Raw genomic sequence first — 22,734 nt, forward strand, 5'->3', positions numbered from 1 at the left:
ACCCCAGTGCTGAAGCTCAGAGGGACTGAATCTGAGTAAGTCGGAATGTGGTTTCTTTAAGAATAACTGCTTGGGACTCCAGAAGTTTCTTTTACTAACTCAATCCTGTCTGATTTTTGCAGCCAGAAGTTATAGGGACTTATCTTCCTGTCACTGGAACCCTGCACTGGAGGCCTGGTGTGGGGCTAGGACTCCTTGCTCCCAAAATATCCTTCCAAAAATTTTATCCACCCCCCATGTGATGTGAGACCAGCCCATTCCAAGTCTTCACATCGCTACCCTTCCTACTAGTCTGAATGGATGTGGTTTCTTTAAGTCTGTAGTCTTTAGACTTCTATTCTTGATATCTGACAGTTCTGAGTGATAGTTGTTCTATAGTTTAGTTATAATTTTGATATGGTTGTATGAGGAGACAAGCCATGGTTACTTATGCCATCATCTTGACTGGAAATGCTTCTACTTTTACAAGTTGTTCCAGGGAGCTCCATGCAAAGTAATGAAAGAAAAGATGGGATTAGAAAAGAGGGGGAAGGCACTGGCTGGTATAGCTCATTGGATTAAGTGTGAACCAAAGGGTCACCAGTTTAATTCCCAGTGAGGGCATACACCTGAGTTGTGGGCCAGGTCCCCAGTAGAGGGCATGCAAGAGGCAACCACACATTGATATTTCTCTCCCTCTCTTTCTCTTTCCCTTCTCCTCTCTCTAAAAATGAATAAACAAAATCTTAAAAAGAAAAGAAAAGGAAAGGAGGGAGAAGAATGAAGCCAGAACAGAAGTGGCAAGCCCAAGTTCCATGAGCTATCACCCCACCCACAGCAGACACTCCTAGTCAGTCATGTCACATCCCTCTTTGACCTGAACTGGCAAAATCCTCTTCAACATCAGATACTGGCAGCCACTCTCAGGCTATCACAAGGACCTCTCAAAATGTCAACTATTCGTCATGCTTTTACTCAGAATGCTCAGAAATTACTTCTACCAGGCCCTGTATTTATTGAGCATACTTTTTTCTCACCCTCCCCCTTGGTTTTGTCCATGTGCCCTTTATAGTAGTTCCTGAAAACCCTATCCCCTCTGTCCCCTCCCCCCCTCTAGCTATTGTTAGATTGTACTTTCAATGACTCTGATTATATTTTGTTCGCTTTCTCTTTTGTTGATTAGGTTCCAGTTAAAGGAGAGATCATATGGTGTTTTTCTTTCACCACCTGGCTTATTTCACTTAGCATAATGCTCTCCAGTTCAATCCATGCTGTCGCAAAGGGTAGGAGCTCCTTCTTTCTCTCTGCTTGGTAGAATTCCACTGTGTAAATGTGCCATAATTTTTTGATCCACTCATTTGCTGATGAGCACCTAGGTTGCTTCCAGCACTTGGTTGTTGTAAATTGTGCTGCTGTGAACATTAGGGTGCATAGGTTCTTTTCGATTGGTGTTTCAGGGCTCTTGGGGTATAATTCCAGCAGTGGTATTGCTGGGTCAAAAGGCAGTTCCATTTTTAATTTTCTGAGGAAAATTAAATCCATACTGTTTTTCACAGTGGCTGCACCAGTCTGCATTCCCACCAACAGTGCACTAAGGTTCCCTTTTCTCTTCATCCTCTCCAACACTTGTTTGTTGATTTGTTCATAATGGCCATTCTGACTGGTGTGAGGTGGTATCTCATTGTGTCTTTAATGTGCATCTCTTTGATAGCTTGTGATGCTGAGCACCTTTTCACGTGTCTCTGGGCCTTCTGCGTGTCCTCCTTGGAGAAGTGTCTGTTCAAGTCTTTTGCCCATTTTATAATTGGGTTTTTTGTCTTCCTGGAGTGGAGTCCTATGATTTCTTTATATATTTTGGAGATCAAGCTCTTGTCCGAGGTGTCATTGGCAAATATGTTTTCCCACATGGTTGGCTCTCTTATTATTTTAATGGTGTTTTCTTTAGCCATACAGAAGCTTTTTAATTTGATGAGGTCCTATTTGTTTATTCTTTCCTTTATGTCCCTTGTTTTACGGGACATATTCATGAGGATGTTGCTGTGTGGAATGTCTGAGACTTTCCCGTCAGTGTTTTCCACTAGGACTTTTATGGTGTCACAACTTTTATTTAAGTCTTTTACCCACCTTGAATTTATTTTTGTGTATGGTGTAAGTTGGTGACCCAGTTTAATTTTTTTGCTCATAGCTGTCCAGATCTCCCAATACCATTTGTTGAATAGGCTATTTTTGCTCCATTTTATGCTTCTTCCCCCTTTGTCAAATATTAATTGACCGTAGAGACTTGGGTTTATTTATGTTTTGATTATAGTGGCCTTGTAATACAGTTTGATATCAGGTATCAAACTGGAAAGGAAGAAACAAAACTGTTACTGTTTGCAGATGACATGATAGTGTACATACAAAATCCTATAGACTCCACCAAAAAACTACTAGACCTAATAAGTGAATTTGGCAAAACTGCCAGTTATAAAGTCAATACTCAGAAATCAAAGGCATTTTTGTACACCAACTATAAAACATCAGAAACAGAAATCGGGAAAAATTTTCATTTGATATAGCATAAGAAAAATAAAATACCTAGAAATAAACCTAACCAAGGAGATAAAAGACCTATACTCAGAAAACTATAACACTGAAGAAAGAAATTAATGGGGAGGAATGGGTGGATGGGCTGGGATGGGATATGAGTAAAAGACAGAAAACTGTAATCAAACAACAATTAAAATTTAAAAAAAGGAAGAAAGAAATTAAGGAAGACACAAACAAATAGAAGCATGTACCATGCTCATGGATCAGAAGAATTTAACATCATCAAAATGTCCATACTGCCCAAAGTGATTTATAGATTCAATGCAATCCCTATTAAAGTACCTATGACATATTTCACAGATACAGAACAAAGATTTCAGAAATGTATATGGAACCATAAGTGACCCCAATAGCTGCAGCAATTTTGAGAAAGAACAAAGTAGTAGTGATCACAATACCTTATTTAGCACACTTTTGAGCAAAATATTTTGTAATCAGTTATATATAGATAAATATGATGGCCCATATCTTCAAGTAACTTATAAGCTAATAACACATTATTCAAGTCTTTTAATATTGTAATATCAAAAAGCCTACTTCTAAGTGATTTAATAAAAATGGGAATGTATACGGCTGTGTAAAATCAAAATCAGTGCCTAAAACTAACCAGAAAAGAAACTAATTTCTCTTCATTTCTACTCTCTGTCATCTATAACATTGTCCTTGCTTTATTCTCAGACTGTAGTTGGTATTTCAAGAAGCTACAGCTTTAGTCATTTTTATAATTAGGGAATCTCACTGGGAAAGAAAGATTATCTCCTTCTCTGGTCATCCCAGAGAATGTCTCACTGTGTTTCATTACCACTGATTGGCTCACATGTTCTTTTTTTTTTAGAGATTTTTAATATATTTTATTGATTATGACATTACAGTTGTTCTATTCCCCCCTTCAGTCCCCTCCACCCGCACACTCCCTCCCCCACCATTCCCCCCTTTAGTTTATGAACACATGTCTCAAGTTCTTTAGATTCTATATTTCCCCTACTATTCTTGCCCTCCCCCCTATATATTTTCTACCTACCATCTATGCTACTTATTCTTTGTACCTTCTCCCTCCTTCTCCTCCTCCCACTCCCCTGTTGCTAACCCTCCATGTGATCTTCATTTCTATGGTTCCACTCCTGATCTAGCTGTCCTCTTGGTTTGCTTTTGTTTTAGGTGTGGTTGTTGATAACTGTGAGTTTGCGGTCCTTTCACTGTTCATATTTCTTATCTTCTTTTTCTTAGATAAGTCCCTTTAACATTTCATATAATAAGGGCTTGGTGATGATGAACTCCTTGAATTTGATCTTATCTGAGAAGCACTTTATCTGTTCTTTACTGAACCAATCACTGTGCCAAGGGGAGGGGGAATGCTCCAGTTAGCCAGTCCAGTCCTAGAACCTGTGCAGGAGTGTGGGGTAAAGTCAGTTTATCCTGAAGCACTTAGTTGGGGGCAGAGATCCACCAGGAGGAAACTGAAGTGATACAAGCAGAAGAAAGAGCAAAGTGAGACTACAAAATAGCAGCTGTTTACTATGGCCTGTGTAGAAGAGAATAGAGAGTTAGGAAAGGTGAGTGTTGTGGGAGGTAAGAAATAAAAAAGTTCATTTCAAATGGGGAACCAGGGACATCTTCTTGGGGCAAGTGACACATGAACTGAGTGGCAGGAGGTGGAGGTGGGGCAATAGGATGTTCCGCATAAAGGAACAGCGTAAGCAAAGGTGAGAAAGTAGATCACCTGAGAAGACAGAGGGCACCTCAGCTTGGTAATTCACAACGAATGAAGAGGAGCCAAGGTAGAGAAGACTGAGGACATTGATGGGAGAGTGCTGGTTGCCTGGCTAGGCATTCACCCTTCATTCAATAAATGATGAGGCAGCATCAAAGTTTTCTGCCCCAGGAGTGGGTTGAAAAAAGTTGTATCTTAGGAATGGGACTTTGTCGTGAGTAGAGGATGGATTGGGATGGGTGAGGTGGGAAGCAGAAAACCAGTTTGAAGCCTATTATATTAGTCTAAGTACTTGGGCCCAGGGCAGCTGTGAGAATGAGGGGAGTGAATGAACGTGAGAAAAATGACTGTGGGAGAAAAGTCACCAGGTTGGTGACTTCCTGAATGGGGGCAGGAATAGAGCTGGGCATGAGAACAGAATAAAAACTACACATATACATAAAGTACCAGATTTAGGCGGATATTGATACCAGGGAGAGAGAGAGAGAAATGATACTGTGGAAAGATGATGATAATTTCCATCCAACATCTTGAGTTGGGAGGATCAGTAGACAGATCAGATAGAAATTATAAAATTTCTGAGTTATGAGAAAATTTAAGGATCAGATACTGGCTATGCCCACAACCCTGCATGTCAACAAGTCGCCTGCCGGAGCTCAGGTGTGGCTGCCCCTCTGTACAGGGCTCTGCAGTTTGCCACACTGTCCACTACGCCCAGTTTTTCAATCGGTGTTTAATGAGCTTTTATTTGTCTAGCGACATAATTTGTTATACTTTTTGGTTAAAATATCTATTTCTTTTCTCTTGTAGACTGTGAATTTCCCACCTCTGTTAAAAAGGTTTCCCCAGTCCCTAGGTCATCTTTTATGTCTTCTAAATTATATAATTTTTATTGTTTTACTTTTTTCATGAAAACTCTCCATTTACAATTTATTTTTGCAAATGTTTGAGATAGGGGTCCAGCTATATTTTCTTCCAGGAGATATACTCACTTGGGTCAACGTCATCCAATTTCCCATTGAATTAAATTACCTCCTTTGTCTGATATGAAATTCCTATATTTACTAGGATCTAGTCCTGTTCTCTGTTCCGTTTTACAAGCCATTTCACTTTCCTCATTACAGGAGAAGCGAGATAAAGCTCTAAAAGTAGCCTCTTCTTGGAGAATCTGTCTTTAGGTCCTTTTCAAGAAGATAAGTAGGACAAAGAAGGACCTGACAAATGCGAGTAGCATGGAGGTAGGAAAATATGGGCAGTTTTGGTGGCATTAAGTTTTTGTATCCTTGGGAAACAGCTATCTGATGCTTGCTAGTTTGCCATTGAATGAGAGGTCAGGAAAGGCAGTTGATCAAACATTGGGCCAATAATTTGAAACAAGGAGTGAATTGAAATGGAAAAAAAAAGAGTCTGAGCCATAAAAACCACATTTCTGATGCTAAGACTAACGTCCCATTTGGAAAGTATTTTATATTCTTTCTTCTGGGTGAGAACCCAGTCTCAGCAAATGTGTGAATCAGTTGGATGAATGACTGTACCTGGGAGAGAAACAGGTCTTGGCCAGGGGAAGCCACATTGGCTACCTACAGAGGCCAAATTCACAATGCAATTCCATCTTCCTTTTCCCTTGAGGCCGATCTAGACTGAGGGCTCTCAGAGTTTAGCAGGCACTAGAATCACCTGGAAGACTTGTTAAAACACATATCGCTGAGCCACTTCCCCACAGCTTCTGATTCAGCAGATGGGGTGGTGGGGGGAGAGGGCTGAGAATTGGCATTTCTAACAAATTCCTGGGTGATGCTGATGCAGAGACCCCACTTTGAGAACCACTTCTCTAGACTTTAATGCCAAAGTGATCAATAATTATACTAATGACTAATAACATCAAAATGGCTAAAAATATTTGAGAGATTTAAATTGTGTAAGAGAAAACCTTATGTGTGACCCCCTCTGTCCCCCTGATGCAGAGTCGATGCCATCTGTGTGTACCAATGAATTGACATTTGAGTTGCATCTTGGAGGATGTGTGTAGAGGTAGAAGGTGTAGAAAGCATACAGGGGGGAGTGGGAATGCACAGGCATAGAGAAGTGAGAAAATCAAAAAGCTCCACATAATTGTTCTCAGCTAAGGAAGAGCAGCGGGGTGGTGGGGTGGAGAGATACGGCTGGAGAGGACGGAAATAGACAAGTTCACCAGGGCCCTTGAAAACCACACCAAAGAGTGTGGACACAGTGCCTGATGAACTCCTTTGGGTAACAGAAAGGGAGCCATCACAAGTATTGCGTAAGTTTTGGCTGGCCAACTTATGCAGAGAAGAGTCATTGATTGAATGAGAAGAGCAGGTGTGAGAATTATAGGCAACAAGCAACTCAGCTGGAAGAGATGGGCAGAAACGTGTTCACTTTGGGGCACGTGTGAAGCATCCATGCCCATGGAGGTACAGTCCGAAGCTCAGGGAAAACGGCCAAGGAGGAAATTTAGGTGCCCGTGCAGCTCACGGTCCAACCTATAGCAGTAAAAGAGTATGCCAGCAAGAGGAACTGAGGTCAGCAATGGGCCCTGGGGGACACCAACCTTTCAGCAGTGGATGGAAAAGCAGGAACTAGCACAAGAAGTTGGGCAGGAACAGTCAAGGAAGTAGAAGCAGGAGAACAGAACTCTGCCGCCAGGTGCTGCAATATGGTTGTGTGCACACGCCACAAAAAAAGCATCAGTAGTGTCATCAGTGCATCAGCGTAGCAATCCATCAGTCCTGAGGCAGCCCTGATGGATAAGGAGGCTGGAGCCCCAGGGCAGTCTCTCCAGCCACAAAGCAGCTGTAGCAGGAACTCAGGGAATGGAGTGCAGTGGGGTCAGACCACTGTGCTCCCACAGGCCTCCAGCACCTGCTGCTCCATGGCGACAGTGCAGCACAGCCTTGGGGTGCCCTGCAGCAGTGGCCAGCTGCAGTGCATGTGGTGAATAAGGCTCATGAGTCAGCTGGGGGAGGTCATGTTTCAGGGGCTCAAAGTGTAACTGGTTGGTGTTGAAGGCGGGAGGCAGAAAACAGACTCCAAGAATCTCAAATCTCAGTCTTCACAGATATCAGACATGGAATGTGTCTCTCCTTTTTGCAACTGGTACACTATTTTAATGATGCCTAAGTGGGCTCAAGGTAATTGCTCTAACCATGTGTGCATACTCTGCAAATTAAATTTCCTTGCTATTTTGAAGTGCTTGCTTTTGAAAAAATTCCATGATATTATGGGTTGAATTGTGTTCCCCCAAAATATATGTTTAATTCCTAACCCTCAGTATGTCAGAGTGTGACATTTGGAAATAGGGTCATTGCCAATGTAGTTAGTTAAGATGAGGTCATATAGGAGTAGGGTGGGCCCCTATCTCGTATGATGTCCTTATAATAAGAGAGGAGACACAGAGGCAGATGAACAGAACACTGTGGGGAGACGGAAGCAGAGATGGAAGTGATGCAGCTACAAGCCGACGGACACAAGGATTGCCAGCCACCACCTAAAGCTGGGAGAGAGGCCTGGAGCAGACTCTCCCTCAGAACTTTGAGAAGGAACCAACCCCACAATACCCTGATTTTCCTTCTTGGCTCTAGCACTGTGAAAGAATGCATTTCTGTTATTCTAAGCCAACTTCTGTGTGGTACTTTGTTATGATAGCCCCAGGAAACAAACACACATGGAAAACCAGAAACACATTTGTATCATCATAAGACATTTCAGTATGATATTTGCCAAGCAAGAAAGGAACATTTATTTAACAAAGAATATGTTAGGTTTTTTAGTTATCATTTCAACAGGTGTAAATTTTGGTGTTTTACAACTTCACTGAGGTGTTACAGACAAAACTGTAAGATATTTAAAGTGTACAACATAATAATTTGCTATACATACACATTGTAACCCTATTGAGTTTATTACCATTCTCTCACTTCACATGTTTACTTTTTTCTTCTTTTTGATGACAACATTTAAGTTCCACTCTCTTAAAAAAATAAATTATATAACATAGTGTTATCAACTATATTCGCTATCTTAAACATCAGATTCTCAGACATCATTCATCTTATGTGTAACTGAAACTTTATATTCTTTTATTAACCTCTCCCTATTCCCCACAACCAGACCCTGGCAACTTTCCTACTCTCTGTTTCTAAGAGTTTGACTTTTTTTCTTAAATTTTACATGTAAATGATACTATGCAGTATTTGTCTTTCTCTATCTGGCTTATTTCACTTAGCATAAAGCACTCAGGTTCCATCCATGTTGTCCCAAATGGTGGGATTTCCTTCTTTTTAAAGGCTAAGTAATATTCCATTGTGTACACATACAACACGTTCTTTTCATTCATTTATCCACTGGCAGACACTTAGGTTGTTTCCATATTTTAGCCCTTGTGAATAATGCTGTAATGAGCATGGGGTGCAGATATCTCTTTGAAATAATGATTTAATTTCCTTTAGATATCACCCCAAAATGGAACTGCTGGGTCACATCATAGTTCTGTTTTTAATGTCCTGAGGAACCTCCGTACTGTGTTCCATAGTGGCTGCCCCAAGTTAACCTTCCCGACAGCAGTCCCCAAAGGGTTCCCTTTCCTTCACATTCGTTACCTCTTGCCTTTTTGGTAACAGCCATCCTAATACATGTGAAGTGATCTCTCATTATGGTTTCGATTTATATTTCAACAGGTATAAATTTTGGATGATTGGAGAATGACTTTAAGTGTTTATTACCAGCTCCTGCAATGTTTTAAATTATGGTAAGTAGACAGAATTTTAAGAGAGCATCATTTGAACACCTTGAGGAGATCATTATTGAAGTCTTACTCTGGGATCCAGAAGTAGAAGCCTGAATTCTAAGAACCGGATTTCCTCGTGCGTGCCTCTGGCTCTCCCCTTCCCCCTTCCCCAGGAATGCCCTTCTCTCTCCTTGACCTGGTCTACAGCCCCTCTTCCTTTCCTCAGCATCCCCCACCCTTTACCCTCTCAGGAGACAGGCTCAGGCACACACTCCCTGGGCTCCATGGCTCCTCCACCTGTCACGTAACCTGCAGTTACTTGTTCACACCCCACTGAGCTACAAGTGTCTCTAGGACTAGGATACCTTTAATAAAACATTTTTACTATGAAGTAGATTATACATTCAAAAGTGTATTTATCACCTGTGTGAAAAATAATATAAATAGAGCCACTTTAAAATGGAGTAAGAGCAACCATTCCAGAGGAGCACCTTGCACTTCTTACTCCTCAAACCTTTGGAATGTTGAAACTGGGCAAAACGGCCTCTGGACTGGCCCTAAAGCCGTGCTGTGTCCAGAAAAACTGCTCGTATGACTACTGGACTGAAAATGAAAGGGGCATTACTATGTGAGTTTATCTGCGCCAATAGAAATGCCACCTTCCTTCTGTTGTGTCATTGTTCTTCCCTTTCTCATAAATACCCTTTGCCTTTGCCTCCTTAGAGGAACAGTATTTAGGCTTCTGCTTGAATCAGTGCTTCACAAGTAGCTGTAATTTTGGATCTCAAATAAGCATTTGTTACCTCTCACTCTGGCCTTTTTTCTCTGGTTAACATCCACATGGACACTTAAAAAAACTATAGTAAAATGAATTATTTTTGAAGCTCCCCAACCTTTTTGCCTCCTGCACCCTTAGAGGTAACTGCTTCTCTGAATGGGTTATTCGTGCTCTTGCTTTCTTTATAAGTACACATACAAATGGAGTTTACATGTGCATTCTTACGAGTTCCTTCTGACATAGGTATTTCACCCAGGATAAGGTTTGTAAGATTCATCCATGTTGCTGTAAGGTAGCTATGGCTCATTTATTTTCACCTCTTGGTAGAATTTTATCATGTAAACTCTCTGCTCTTCGCTGATCTGTTCTGCTTTGATGGACATTTTGGTCATGTCCAGTTTTCTGCTATTACACACAATGCTGCTGTGAACATTCTTGAATGCAATCCTGAGCCTCGTGTTTCTCTTAGAGCTATATCTAGGCATGACATTCAACCATTTTAGATAACGCCAAATTATTCTCCTAAAGTGATTAACTCGACCTACACTCCAACCAGCAGTGCCCAAAGTTCCCATTGTCTCACAGTCTTATACTTGCCATGGTCAAACTTTCACAGTGTGCCAATCTGATGAGTATGAAATGGTATTTCATGGTATTTTTAAAGAAGGTGGCTTTTCCATTCCTCAGTTCTCAGAACCTGACAGAGGACGGTACATGTAGTAAAGCTCACAGATCTGTTACTCGGTGAAGGAAGAGCAGCGATGCATCGTGACAAGCACTGTTACAGAGAGAGTGTTAAGAGCAGATCTGTATGTAAATTAACCACATGTCCCTTATGTCTTCACATCTGGTTGAACATCAGAATCACCGGGGTATCCTTTTTTTTTCTCATTGTATTACAAAAAAATTTGAATATACAACAAAGCTGGGAGAATTTTTACAGTGAATACCCACATCTAGATCCTACAATCAGCATTTTGCTGTACCTGCTTTAGGGGGATTCTCTTGGAAAAAAATCTCCGTTCCCCCAGGGCTGAGATTCTGATTCTGTAGCTCTAGGTTGGGAGCAGAGAATCTTTTTTATTTCCTCAATTTTTGTTTCTAAACTCCCCAGGTGATCCTGATGAGCAGCCAGCCTTGGAAACCATTCCCCGAAGGAACTCGCTGCAATAAATAAAGGAGGCAGAAGAATTAGCCCATCAATGCCCACTCTTTGCAGGCAAAAAAAGTGTTCTACTGAGTGCCTACAACCATCTGCTTGGACCACCAGCACCCCTAGGAAATGTGTCGCCCAGTGTCAGTTTTGTGGCAGTGCTGTGGGCGGGCAGGCTTCTGGGCGTTGCAGATCAGGTCCTGTCAGCTTGAAAAGCCAAGAAGGACCAGCTCCAGTCTGACATGACTGCTCCCTCTGAGCATCACAGGCATAGAGAGGAATTTGCCCTCCAAGCCCAAGCTGGCCCCTTTCAACATTTGGGTGTTGTTATGGGATGAACTGTATCCCCCTAAATTCATATGTAGAAGCCCTAACCCTGAGTACCTCAGACTGTGACAGTTTTTGAAGATTAGGTCCTTAAAGAGGGATTAATAAAAATAAGGTCATATGGTGGACTCTAATCTAACTAGTGTCCTGACAAAAAGAGGAAATGTGACCCTGGCCAGGTGGCTCAGTTGGTTGGAGCATTGGCCTGTACACCAAAATGTCACAAGTTCAATCCCCAGGCAGGGTACATACCTAGGTTGCAGGATGGATCCCCAGAGGCAACAGGCAACTAATTAATCTTTCTCCCCCGACCCTTCCCTTCCTCCCTCCTCCCCACACCCCACGGTGGGGGCTGCTGCTAGAAAACAAAAGCATACATCCTTTCCTGGCCCAATCTCTTCAGTAGGGTGTGCCTCACAAATAGGAGCGGCACTGGATGCAAGCCCGGGGGTTTCAGAGCTACCCACAGGCCCTGCCTGCCACTGAGCGGCCCAGAATGCAGCATGACAGTGCTCAGAGGCTGCTTCAGCTTCCCTCTCACACCTCGACCCCCTCCCCCAAATCTCACTCCAGATCTCACTCACATGGAGCCTTTGCTTCACAGCCTCTTCCACTGAGAGTGGACATGAAATTTGGCTCCCTCCTCCAAATTTGTAATCACACAGCTAAAGTAAGTGAAGTTCAGTTCTGTACTTTTTCCACTGATCTTAACAAAGACAAATGATGAATCCTGAGCCAATGCCAATTTTGTAAAACACTATTTTTTGTCAGACGGCATTTTTCTATTTACTGTACTTAATAGTTTTGTCAGCCCTCTTAGGTACAGTTAGGACTCCGTGGTGTTTTTTCTGACCTGCTTGATGGCAACAAGCTGTTTCTCCTGGCTGTGACCCCACCACATCACTGTCACCACCAGCCAGCCCAGCCACACCTGCATCCCACAGTGTCAGTCTCCTTCAGCATTTTCTTGTCATGTGCTTCACTGGCAAGGCTGCCCTGCAGGTTTCCTACACAGAGGGAACATCTCCTCTGAGGGGGTCTTATGAGGACACCAGTTGCAAAAGCGAGCAACTTGGGTAAATCTCATTTTTTGAAGTAAGAAATTCCACAAGTCCCTCCCTCTCTCTCTGCTGCCCTCTTGCTCTAAGATGGCCATCCCATCTTTGACTGTTACACTGCCTCCTTGGGCCTCCACACTTGGTGCTGGGATTCCCTTCCCTGGAGTCTTTGGTTTATGCACTTCACCCTTTTGTTTCCCAAGTTTTTGTTCACGTTTTTCTGTTCCGCAGAAAAATCCTGTTTTACTTCTTGCTTAAACACTTCTCCTTTTATGGTTTCAGTGTATGTTACCATTGTAATTCAATTACAATTGAATTACTCAGTGTCCTAATTCCAACCTACCACCTTTAAATATTTCTTACCTTGCTGGTCCTCCAAGCCCTAATTCTACAAGTTGGTTTGGTTTGTGGTTCTCTTCCTGACAGAAAGGAGGCAAGAGGTGAGGGTGGGTTGTCATTTTAGAATTGGAGTCCCTACGTTGAGCAACACCGCTTTTCATGAAATCTTGATCTATCTCGTATCAACGAACCGCGTGCAAGAGCGGTGTTCATCTGTAGGTGGAAAGCTTCTCAAATGTGGACAAATGTTTCTTCTGAACTCTCAATTATTCATTTGAAGCATTCCTATTGCTGGAGAAAAATGCTTAAGCACCTACTTTGAGTGGAGCCAGGGAAGAGGGAACCCTAGAATGAGGAATGTTGTGTGTAACAGGAGTAACAAATGTACCTCAAGTAACAACAGATATTCAGAAAGACAGAGCTAGGGATGATCTTGCCCATCAACAGATCTGATCATGCTCATGGAGTCTATTTTCAGGCCTATTTCAAAAAGTCCCTCTATCGTCTCCAATGCCCCAAATGTTTCCATCTGGTCCTCCTTAGGGCCCTGAAATCTCCAGCTTTGTAATTATTCCTCTGAGTGTGGCTCTAAATGTCCAAGTAAACTCACAAATGTATGGTCCACTAGCCTCCTCAGCCATTAGCACCTGATGCCAATTGGCTTTTCAGACTGAGTAGGCTAGAGCTGAGCTGTTGCCCGGAAGCCTCCTCAGTCACTGACACCTTCGTTGCCACGTGGGTAATCAGACTGGGCAGCACTGGAGCCGGTTTTGTAATGAGGTACAGAGCAGGGATCTCCTGAAAATAGCAGAGTGTATCCCTCACAACCCTGGGGGAAGGGGGAAATGGATGATGTGCTGGTTAAGATACCTTGCATGACAATGGCAAGTTAATAGCCTTGCCTTTCCTGAAGGGAAAAGGACTGCCACCCAGGGTGAAAGGTATATGTGATTTAAGAGCAGGAAGTGACTCATGACACAGCCAGAGGAGGTGGAGGCCTGCCCCAGATGCCCCTGTGTCTTTGGGAACTCTTGTTTTGACCAACACTGGCATCCAAAAGAAGGCAAAAGATATGGGGAGACTGAAAAAACTGGTGGACACTAACACATCATAGGAAGGGACAGATATGAGGTCACACAGGAAGTTCTGGGCTGAACCTTTAAAATGAAGGCGGGCTGAAAGAGAAGATTTGTCATGAGATCTGGTGTGTAAGGGGGAAGCCACGTGGTTTGGAGTAAGAGCATGCCAATGAGGTCTGGAGTAAGGAAGAGGAAGCCCACCGGGAAGCCAGACTACAGAAGACTGTGGCATTGCTGATGGAGCTGTGCAGGGACCTGCCTAACCAAGCACAGGTTCGTGGGAGATGCTTGGAGCAGAACTGGGACCAGGAAAGCTGGGTTGCGTACTTAGACTTCTCTAAAGGATATCCAGAGAAGCCGCATTCTTGGGGCATGTGCCTCCCTGGACTCTACCATGATCCACTGTAAACCAGCACATGTTTTCCTGAACCACTTCCTAGAGGCTGAGGACAATGTACCCCAGATCCTGAAGGAGAGAGCTGCTAGGAGAGGACACAACTCTGAACCCATGAGTGCACATTCCAGAGAGAATGGAGAACTGTTTGTGCAGCCAACTTAGGATATGGGAAACTTCTGGGCATGGTTTTGGCTTGTAGACTTTTGGGGAACAAGGGAAGTACTGGTTCTCATGGGAGAGGAAGGCTCTGAGCAGGAGTGCTATCAGCCCTTCCCCCACCCCTGAGGTTGGAACATTGTTGACAAAAGTCTGTTTCCTTCAACACTAATTGTTGAGTTGTGTGTGAAGGTGCCACATGGCCAAGCCCTGGTTTGCTTGGTTACCATTTTGCAGGAAAGGATGGGGCATAAGCAGTTCTAGAAGGGTAGAGGCAGCAGGAGCCCACCCTGGTGGGGAGTCTCAGAAATACCAGAAGGTAACAGCATATGGTGCTCTGGGCACTGGAGAACATCTTCCGCTTGACACTTTAACATTTCTAGCACCTAAGAGTGGAAGAAAAGAGGCGCACGTGATCATTTTCAAAGGCTGATTTCAGAGGAAAGTGAAGAAGGACAGGTAGCTCTTATAGAGAATGTTTCTATCTTTGCTCCCAACTGTAAAGCGCTTGACTGAAACATGATGTAATGTGAACACACTCAGTCTTAACCAACGGATGCAAGACCTCAAATCTAAATGGCTCTGTAATCTCTTTGTTCTGTACTATAAAGAGGCTGACTTGACAGGAGGCCCATGCAGCTTCAGGGCCCCTCCCTGCCCAGTTCCCTCCCAAGGTCCTGTACTTGATTTTGTGTTTGTAATTTTGAGTTCCTAAAGAAGTATCCCTCTCCCAAACTGCATTAATCCTCTGTTCCCACAGAACCTGGTCCACCCCTGATTGTCAGCCTCAGCCACACTCAAGGAGCACCAGGTGTGCTTGCATGAGGTCTTCATTTTATAGGAAAGCAAATGCCCACAAAACTAGCTAAGGAGAGTTTGCCATCACAAAATATGTCACTTTGGAATAAGGATTATTTTCGGCTGCTTAATTTCAAGAAACAGCATTCCTGGGAGAAGCTCTAAAAACCAAGTAGAGGCTTCTCCTTCACTCTACCTGGCCTGCTTTCACTGCCAGTGGAGAAGGCAGGGACTTAAATCTGCACAATGCTCTTACCTTTGGTCACTGGGCTTTTCCTGGTAACCTCCCATAACTGACTCTCCATCCCCAGCATCTTTTGTCTTTAGTTGAAGGAGGCATTTAAGGTGATGGCTTCCACCATTTTGACAAGTTCCTGAGTCTCCCAAATGGATACATGATAAACAAGTATTAAACTTTACTTTGTTTTTCTTCTACTACTCTGTCTCTTGTTAATTTGATTATTAATCTAGCCAGAAGAACCTTGTAGAGTAGAAGATAATTTTCCCTTTCAGACACTAGCCACTTTATAGTGTGGGCCATTTAAACGCTCTTTGCTAAGCTGTTTCTTTTCTTTCTCACCCCACTTCTCTTTTGTATTCTAGACTAGTGTATTTGGAGATGTATTTATACCTTCTTGCTTACCCCACCCAAGCTCATAGCAGCGTATGAATTGAATCTTCTGATATGACACCAGATATAGTACTTCTGAGGGAAATATTACTGGGTTTGTTTTTCCAATTATTATGACTCTTAGGATCCATGCTCGGCTAATATCCATTTGTGACTATTTTTCACTAAAGTAAATTGGTATGAAATGATTTTCTGGACCAGCCTAATTTACAGGGCTGCCCAGAATTCCAATGTTTAATTATTTAATTTGTCCCAACACAAACACTCTAGAAACTCAAATGACCCTGTTAAAGAATGGCACATCATCTTTGGGGGAGGAAGAAAAATGTGGCACCTAGGGGTGGGGTTTGTTTTTAATAACATGTACACACACATGCACAAACAAGCAAAACACACACACCTAATCACACTGTCAGCCCTGAATAAGGTGAGACAAGGCCAACTACCCTTGAAGACCAGCTAGTTAACTCTTGATAGTTTCAATAAATCACCTTACCTCTCCCCAGTAGCAGTAATTCATCTTTATTCATAATGCAGTCCATTTAAAACAGCACCTATCTGTGTGAAACAGCTTGCCCTGAAGGTCTGAGCAGATACGATGTTAAACAAGGTCTTTTCCATTGAGGGCAAGTGGCTGAGCGCCGGTGCGCACTGACCCAGGGTACTTCCAACTAACCCAACCACCCAATCTCGCTTCATCTGGGAAGGCAACGTGGGTGGGAACATTTGGGTGGCATACCCCCAAAACCACAGTAATTGGAAGAGGAAAAAAAGAGCAAATATCAACTAGTTACTCTTCGGCCAGCTACCAATCTTGGTTTCCACGGACCCCACCTAGGTCTCTTCAGAAGTAGCGGCTTCCTAGGAACCTCCTACAGAAAGGACACGAATTCACATAGTTCTTGGTGCATTGAACATTTCCCCGGGGAGGCTCTTGTTATCTGCCAGGCTTCCCTGGCTCTCTGCCTCCCTGTCAGCCTGTGGGCCTGTCAACCAGAATGCTCCCAGCTTCTCAGGGCTTCCGTGGGAACGCGAGAAGGAAAGGGCTTGAGAACTGACAGGAACGGTGCTGTCCCTCTGCAGGATTCTGGGCACCCCCATTTCCCAGGGTGCAGAGGATGCTGAAATGAGCTTCCCAACACCCCCACTCCTGGGGGTCAGGCAAATGGCTAAATATTACCCAAGAAGGGGTGGGGGTGGGGGAACACAAGGTGGGAAGGCGAGGTGGCGGGCGGAGACCCTAGGCCCGGCCGGCCCACCGCAGACGCAGCCGCGGGGGGCCGGGAGGGGGCTGTCGGGGCTCGCCAGAGCTCGCGGAGCTGGGCGCCTCCCAGGAAGGCGGGCAGGGGAGCGCCTGTTTACCCAGGAGGGCTGTGCTGATAGCACGTTCCTGGAGTTTACTTTGCTTTCCTTGAGTTTATTGTAAAGGGGTAAAGTTTTCGGAGCTGTCACGTGACCCTGACAGGTCCTGCCTATGGCGCGGCAGACCACCCACGCCGAGGGCCATGGAACTGCTTAATAGAAACAGGCTCGTAATTGTGAGTCCGCGCTGCACTCCGCCGAAAGCCTCCGGCGGCCCAGCGCGCCGGGGCTTTTACACTTTCCGTTCTTTTTGTGAAGACGGAGGAGGTGCAGAAGACGAAGACCCAGAGAAGAAAAACACGACGAGGAAGACAAAGAGACCCTCGGGGACCAGCCTAAGGGAAGACGAAAGAAGACGGGGAGCAGACGGAGGAGGGGCAGTCCAGAAAAGGGGCACCAGGCAAAAAGGAATTGATGTGAAATCCAAGCCCCGCGTCCGCGCCATCGGCACCCGTGTTCTGGGCAGGGCTTGACGGCCCGCTATGGTGAGTGCAGCCGCGGCCGCCACCACTTCGCCCTCCCGCGGCGCTCGCCCAGGGGACGCGGCGCTGCGGGACCCGGCGCCCCGCGTGGCGGAAAGAGGGCCGGGCGGGCGGCGCGCCGGGGCCGCTGGGCTGGGTAGGCTGCGCCTCCCGGGAGCAGTAGTCGGCCGCGTCTCCACGCTCGCTGGCTGGCTCGCAAGCTCCGGGCCCCCGCCCCCCGACGCGGCTCCGCGGGGCGGGGAGGGGGCTGCTCGCGGTAGGCCGGGGAACGGCTTTTGGGGGAATTCTCACGGAGGGGGTCGCCTGGGATCCCATTTGCACGCTTGAAAGGGTCGCCACCTTGGCTTCCGCTCCTCAGCCTGGTGGTGGCTACTGAGTCGCCAGTGGAGGCAGAGCTGGGATGGAAGGGCTAGTACGGAGACAGTGACAGCACCTGGGGGAGGGCGCCGGCTGAGCGCGCGCGTGCACCCGAGCGAGTGCGGTGGTCTCAGGGGAGCTGGGGGAGATCTGCTAGAGACCTGCTGGAGAAGATGGGCGCACGCTTGTGGCACGTGGGCCTGGACCCCAGGGCTAGGGGAGAGAGAAACCTTACCCAAACCTGGATCTCAAGCATCGCTCTCCCCGCCACCATTGGTGGGGAAAAGGGGCCAGAGGAGCTTTTCAGAGTTCACGAAGGGGCCAGGGGTTTTAGGGGATGGGTATGTGTTGACTTTTTCACCCATGGAATCGGGCGTTCTGATGCCTGCCACCCGTTCGAGAGGAGGACCGCTAGGCCTGTGGGAAGAGGGCTGAGAGGAGCCCTGAGGTGACCGGACTGGCCCAAACTCCTTTAGATCTTGTGCTACAACGGGGTCCACAGGACCTCCTGTGCTATGTGCTATGTCTCCAGGCACTTAAGTTTATGTTGCAAATGACTCCTAGTTTGTGGATGATCATTAAGTCCAAAGTTTTCAGATCTCAATTTCTGTCACCTAAGAAAAACCGTATGGATTGTTGTGTATGGGAGACACCCAGAGACCTCTGCTTTCCTGGACTTGGGAGAGAAAAGCATCCTTCTCCCTTTCATCCTTCCTTCCTCCCTGGGGAGGGGAAATATATAAATAATAAAGACCCCCATGGGTGGTTCTAAATATTTAATAATTGGATAACTGAGGTCTTGAACTACTACAATAGTTCCTTGTCAGCATTCTGTGTTCTCCTTCTTTTCCTCCTCCTCCTCCTCCTCCTCCTCCTCCTCCTTCTTCATCATTATTATTTGAAGGCGGGCGGCAGGGGGGGGTGGGGGGTGGGGCAGGGGTGGCTGCAGTAGTTCAACATGCAATTGTCTCCACAAAGAAAGACAATGCTTTTTGTTCTTATCCTTTGTTACTGTAACTTATTATTTCTGGGTGACACCTCGGGATAAATTGTTGCCTCAGGTATATTGTGTACCCATGTTGTAAAACATGGAGCTTTCAATTGTGAATTTGTGTGTGTTCTAGTTGTCACCCAGCTTCCTTCCACAGGCTGTAAAACACCTTTGAGTCCAAGATCTTTTTATATTAAAATGTTGATTCAAGGTAGACATCAATGGACCCATTCTCCCTTTCGGTATTACATTCATTTCAAACTCACCTAAGAAGTGTATCTAATTTCTGGTCACTCTAGTCATAATCTAACAAGCTATTTGAATGGGAGGTAGCACCATTTAGAGCTATTTTGTGCTGAGAAAAAGGCCTTTTTTTTTTTTACCAATTGTATTCAACTTTCTACAGAAAAAAACTGACAAGCCAAATCAATGTGGATTAAAATGTCTTCTCTTTTTATCCTTATTTCTCTTTTTTCTCTCTCTCTCCCTCTCTCTCTCTCCCTCTCTCCCTCCCTCTCTCTCTCTCTCTCTCTCTCTCTCACACACACACACACACACACACACCTTTTATTTTCTCCCGCCTCTGCCACAGTGTATAAAGCCCTATTGAGACATGTAGGCGTGATGTGTAAACCGGATTAGCAGTATGAAAGAAAGACACACAATAAGCTGGAATTGTTTTACTTCCCTTTTATTTCTCATGCCTATATCTCTAATAAATTTGTTGCTCCAGCAGTGGGTCAAAGGGATCATGTTGCTCAGCCTCTAATTCATGCAGGACCCAAGGGCAGAGATCACTGAAATGAATGGTGTGCCTTCTGCCAAATATCAAGCTTGATATAGATATATTACATGCAGAGACAGAGATGAGGCAAGACAGAGATGGAGAAAGAAATGTTCAAAATGTGTGTCTCTCTAAAATATATCTCTATCCATTAGAGTAAAGTAGTGTGACTGTGAAGACATTTAGACAAGGGAGGAAATCAATATAAGGGCCCATGCTATATTTTCTCTCAAGTTCATTGTAAGCTCTGAACATTTTCTCTGCACTTGGTGACATTCCCAGCGAGAGAATACCAATAACTTTGGCATTGCATAAAGTCTAATTCCTCTTTTTACACTAGGATTTGAACCTGGAGTAATGAATGGGAAGATTTCTGGGACCTCAGGACATCTCCCCTCCGCCCCCTGTCCACCCCTAGCTCAGTGTAAGCTAAAAAAAAAAAAAAAAAAAAAAATGCCAGGGCTCCTGGGTTTGTGCTGTAGACCCCTCATTTACTCCTTTGTGGAACTGGGAGCAGCTTCCCATTAAAGGAGATCAGGGGTAATTAGCAGCATTATTTTGACAAGTTGGCTAGAGCTATTCCCTTTCCTTCAGTTCTGGGGAGGCGGGTACAGGGGAGGAAACAGAAGGTGGATGGGAGAAAGGGAGGGGAGCCATGCTTACTGGTTTTACATTTTGTGGCTGCTGAATGTAGCCCCCGTTCTCCCCATACCTTTTAGACTCATTTTCTACCATCACCTTTTAAGTAAATATAAAAGCTGACAATGTGAAAACAATGAAATTCTTAGGAAGCCAAAAGTTGTGGTGTACAGTGGCATACCAACTTGAGTTGAGTCAACACTCAGCTATTACAAAGGTGCCTGCTTTGAACCGCTCAGGCCCTGGCCTGTCCTGGGGTCTCCATCTATAAACAGAATATTACATCAGCACCCCCCCCCCATTCCATTCCCTATTTCATTCTCTCAACAGGAATACTGTGGGACTTAGTGTAATGCTGGCAATTTTTTGCATTTATGGAAGAGTATTATAATTAGGAGATAAAATTATAATATCACCCAAGGGTCAAACTACTAGAATACATTTATCCTTTTATCCATTTGTACTTGGCAAAAATGAGTTAAATTATATTCAATTTTAAAGACGCATTTGGTAAGAAATGAGCAGCCAGTGAAAAGATAAATCTCAATGTGATTTCTCATTCCACCAAGTCCAGCTCCCCAAATTGCTTATCATTGGAATGTCCAAACACAAAAGGGCAGATGTTTTATTTCAGCCTCATCATTTGGGATAATCAGATGTTATTTTTGAGATGTGTGTGGCATGGCTATGGATATTTGAAGTATTGGAGCAGAGAAAGAAGATATGAGTGAATCGTATTTTAAGAATTTAAGGAATCTCTTTTGAAAATGACAGATTCCAATAAAGTCTTGGATGGTGATGGGGAGACCAAATGGACAACTGATGCACTGAGAGGAACTTTACTTGGAAAGGGGAGATAGAACACTCAACTGTTGCTCCAAAGAGAGCCAGCAGCTCCAGCTGGTTGAAAAGGTCCAGAGCTCTCACTTATTTGGTAACTCAGGAGGGGAGCCAGCAGACACCTTTGCAGGCCTGGCTCCTCCAGCTAGCCCAGGTCTGGGGAGTCCTCCTGGTTAGTTGAAGTTAACAAACCCGGTATGGCGCAGCAGTCCCCTGCACAGGGCATGCATATTAAAGGCGACAATGCTTACAAATGTAAATAAGGGCAGATTGGTTAGGAACAACATTATCGCTGGGAATGTCGCACTCGCATGCATCAGCAATGAGGCAAATTGGGGGCAGCCTCAGCCCTGACCACCCAAGTCGAGCAGGCTTTTACACTGGCTCCTCTTCCCTTTCTTAAAACGTTACAGAAACAAGGCCAATTAGATCCTCAAAGTAATTCATCTCTGTGTATGAAAGAAGCAGACCACAGGGAAAGCGGCGGGTGGGGGGTGGGGAGATTAAGATAGCGCTTGTTAGAGCCCAGGCTGGGGATTGAGTCTTGGAACCGATGGGTAGAATTTACAGGCCGGGACCATTGTCTGAGATGCTGAAAAGTTAACCTATCAAACAGCGGGTGAGGGGGCTCAGGGCGCTGAAAACCCCAGAGATCAATGTTTAAAACCTTTGGGAATTAAGTCAAACCGAGGGAAATGAGACCGAATGCAAGAGGCTTTGCCGTTGAAATGGTACACTGGCAGCCGCAGCAGGAAGGGGTATGCAACTGCGTGGGAAGAATATTGGGAACCGTGCTGTGTATATAGCCTATTTCATTTTAGAATGCCACAAAGTACCTATACTAAAATTGCTGTAAATAAAAGATTGGCAAAAAAATATTTTGGTCTAAGACTTTGCTAAGAAATTTGAAAGGACACATAGCAATCTTCTGGCTACATGGTTCCCTTGTCATACAGCACATCTCAAGTATAAAAACTGACATGGGAAACTAGGGGTACCACTTCCAAGTCTTTAAAGAAATAATTTACAGGGATAAGCACGAAATGGTTTGACTTGAAACGTCTGCAGAACCATTCAGTTAAAAAAAAAAAAAGCTAAAGTATTAAATCACCATTCCTGTTTTTTACTCTTTATCAAATATAATAAAGGTAAGAATTATGCTCAAAGATTAAACGAGCTATGATCGAGCCCAATTCTTCTGCGATATTATTTATCTGTGCAACGTAGTATAATTTTCATTGGACAGAGCCCGTCTTGCCTTCTAGGATTTTAGCTGCACACAGTCACGTGCTCTCTCCGAGGTCTGAGTTTTGAATTTCCGCGCTGGCCGGGTACTCCAGTCCTCCTGATCTCGTGAACACTCCAGACGCTTCTCTCTCTTCGTGTCTTTATTCCACAAGACACCCCACCCCGCCCAGAGTACCACACGCATTTCGCCGATTCCAGATTCAAGAGGCAGGGTCTCTCGGCGCGATCGGGAAGCAGAAAAAGCTAGAGGGAACGTGGCGAGGCTGGCTAGGGAGGAGAGAGATCCGGA

The 22,734-nt window shown here is 44.6% G+C and overlaps 1 protein-coding gene across 1 annotated transcript in view; it reads left to right on the forward strand.

Annotated features, from left to right (window-relative positions):
- The first annotated feature begins 17,565 nt into the window (after window positions 1-17,565).
- PTCH1 (patched 1) overlaps window positions 17,566-22,734 on the forward strand; it is a 68,951-nt gene continuing 63,782 nt past the window's right edge. The window contains exon 1 of the mRNA XM_037056207.1: window positions 17,566-17,589. Within this exon, the coding sequence (XP_036912102.1) occupies window positions 17,587-17,589 (3 nt within the window). The 5' untranslated portion in view covers window positions 17,566-17,586. The remainder of the gene's footprint in view (window positions 17,590-22,734) is intronic.

The sequence above is a fragment of the Sturnira hondurensis genome, unplaced genomic scaffold (genome assembly GCF_014824575.4).
Source record: "Sturnira hondurensis isolate 20B ecotype Veracruz unplaced genomic scaffold, ASM1482457v3 Scaffold0008860, whole genome shotgun sequence".
NCBI lineage: Eukaryota > Metazoa > Chordata > Mammalia > Chiroptera > Phyllostomidae > Sturnira > Sturnira hondurensis.